Source organism: Camelina sativa, chromosome 1 (assembly GCF_000633955.1).
Source record: "Camelina sativa cultivar DH55 chromosome 1, Cs, whole genome shotgun sequence".
Taxonomy (NCBI): Eukaryota; Viridiplantae; Streptophyta; class Magnoliopsida; order Brassicales; family Brassicaceae; genus Camelina; species Camelina sativa.
The window spans coordinates 8,600,453-8,601,003 of NC_025685.1; the positions used below are offsets into that span (position 1 = coordinate 8,600,453).

At 55.2% G+C, this 551-nt stretch overlaps 1 protein-coding gene across 3 annotated transcripts in view; it reads left to right on the plus strand.

Moving 5' to 3' along the window:
* LOC104783932 (myosin heavy chain kinase C-like) overlaps positions 1-551 on the plus strand; it is a 2,922-nt gene extending 2,371 nt beyond the window's left edge. The window contains exon 2 of one of the 3 annotated variants that reach the window (XM_019226846.1): positions 216-551. In XM_019226846.1, coding sequence (XP_019082391.1) covers positions 216-420 — 205 coding nt within the window. In that variant the 3' untranslated portion in view covers positions 421-551. The other 2 variants (XM_019226847.1, XM_019226845.1) reach the window with 2 other exon arrangements.

Consider the following 551-nt stretch of genomic DNA (forward strand, 5'->3'; position numbering starts at 1 on the left):
AAGCAAGAGAACGCTGTAACGGCGTTAGCGGTTAACTTAACGGCGGCTGTTGTTTACTGCGGTTCTTCTGACGGCAGCGTTAATTTCTGGGAAGGGCAGAAATATCTTTCTCACGGCGGGACTCTATGCGGCCATCGTATGGCGGTGCTCTGCCTCGCCGCCGCCGGGAGTCTTGTTTTAAGCGGGGGAGCGGATAAGAACATTTGTGTGTGGAGGAGAAACGGCGATGGGACACACTCGTGTCTCTCGGTGTTGATGGACCACGTGGGACCTGTTAAGTGTTTGACGGCGGTGGAAGAGGCCGAGGACGGCGACGGAGGTCAGAAAGGAGATCAAAGATGGATAGTGTATAGCGGGAGCTTGGACAAATCGGTGAAAGTGTGGCGCGTGACGGAGACGGCGTCGACTGTTATCGGCTGAGATGTGTTTTGAGGGAAGAGAGAGCACGCGCCGCCTTAAGCGCGTGTAAATGCGGACTATGGTAAAGGGGAATGTTCCGGGGCACATGTGATTCGTGCCGTTGTGGTCAAGGCAGAGTTTTTATGGCCGGC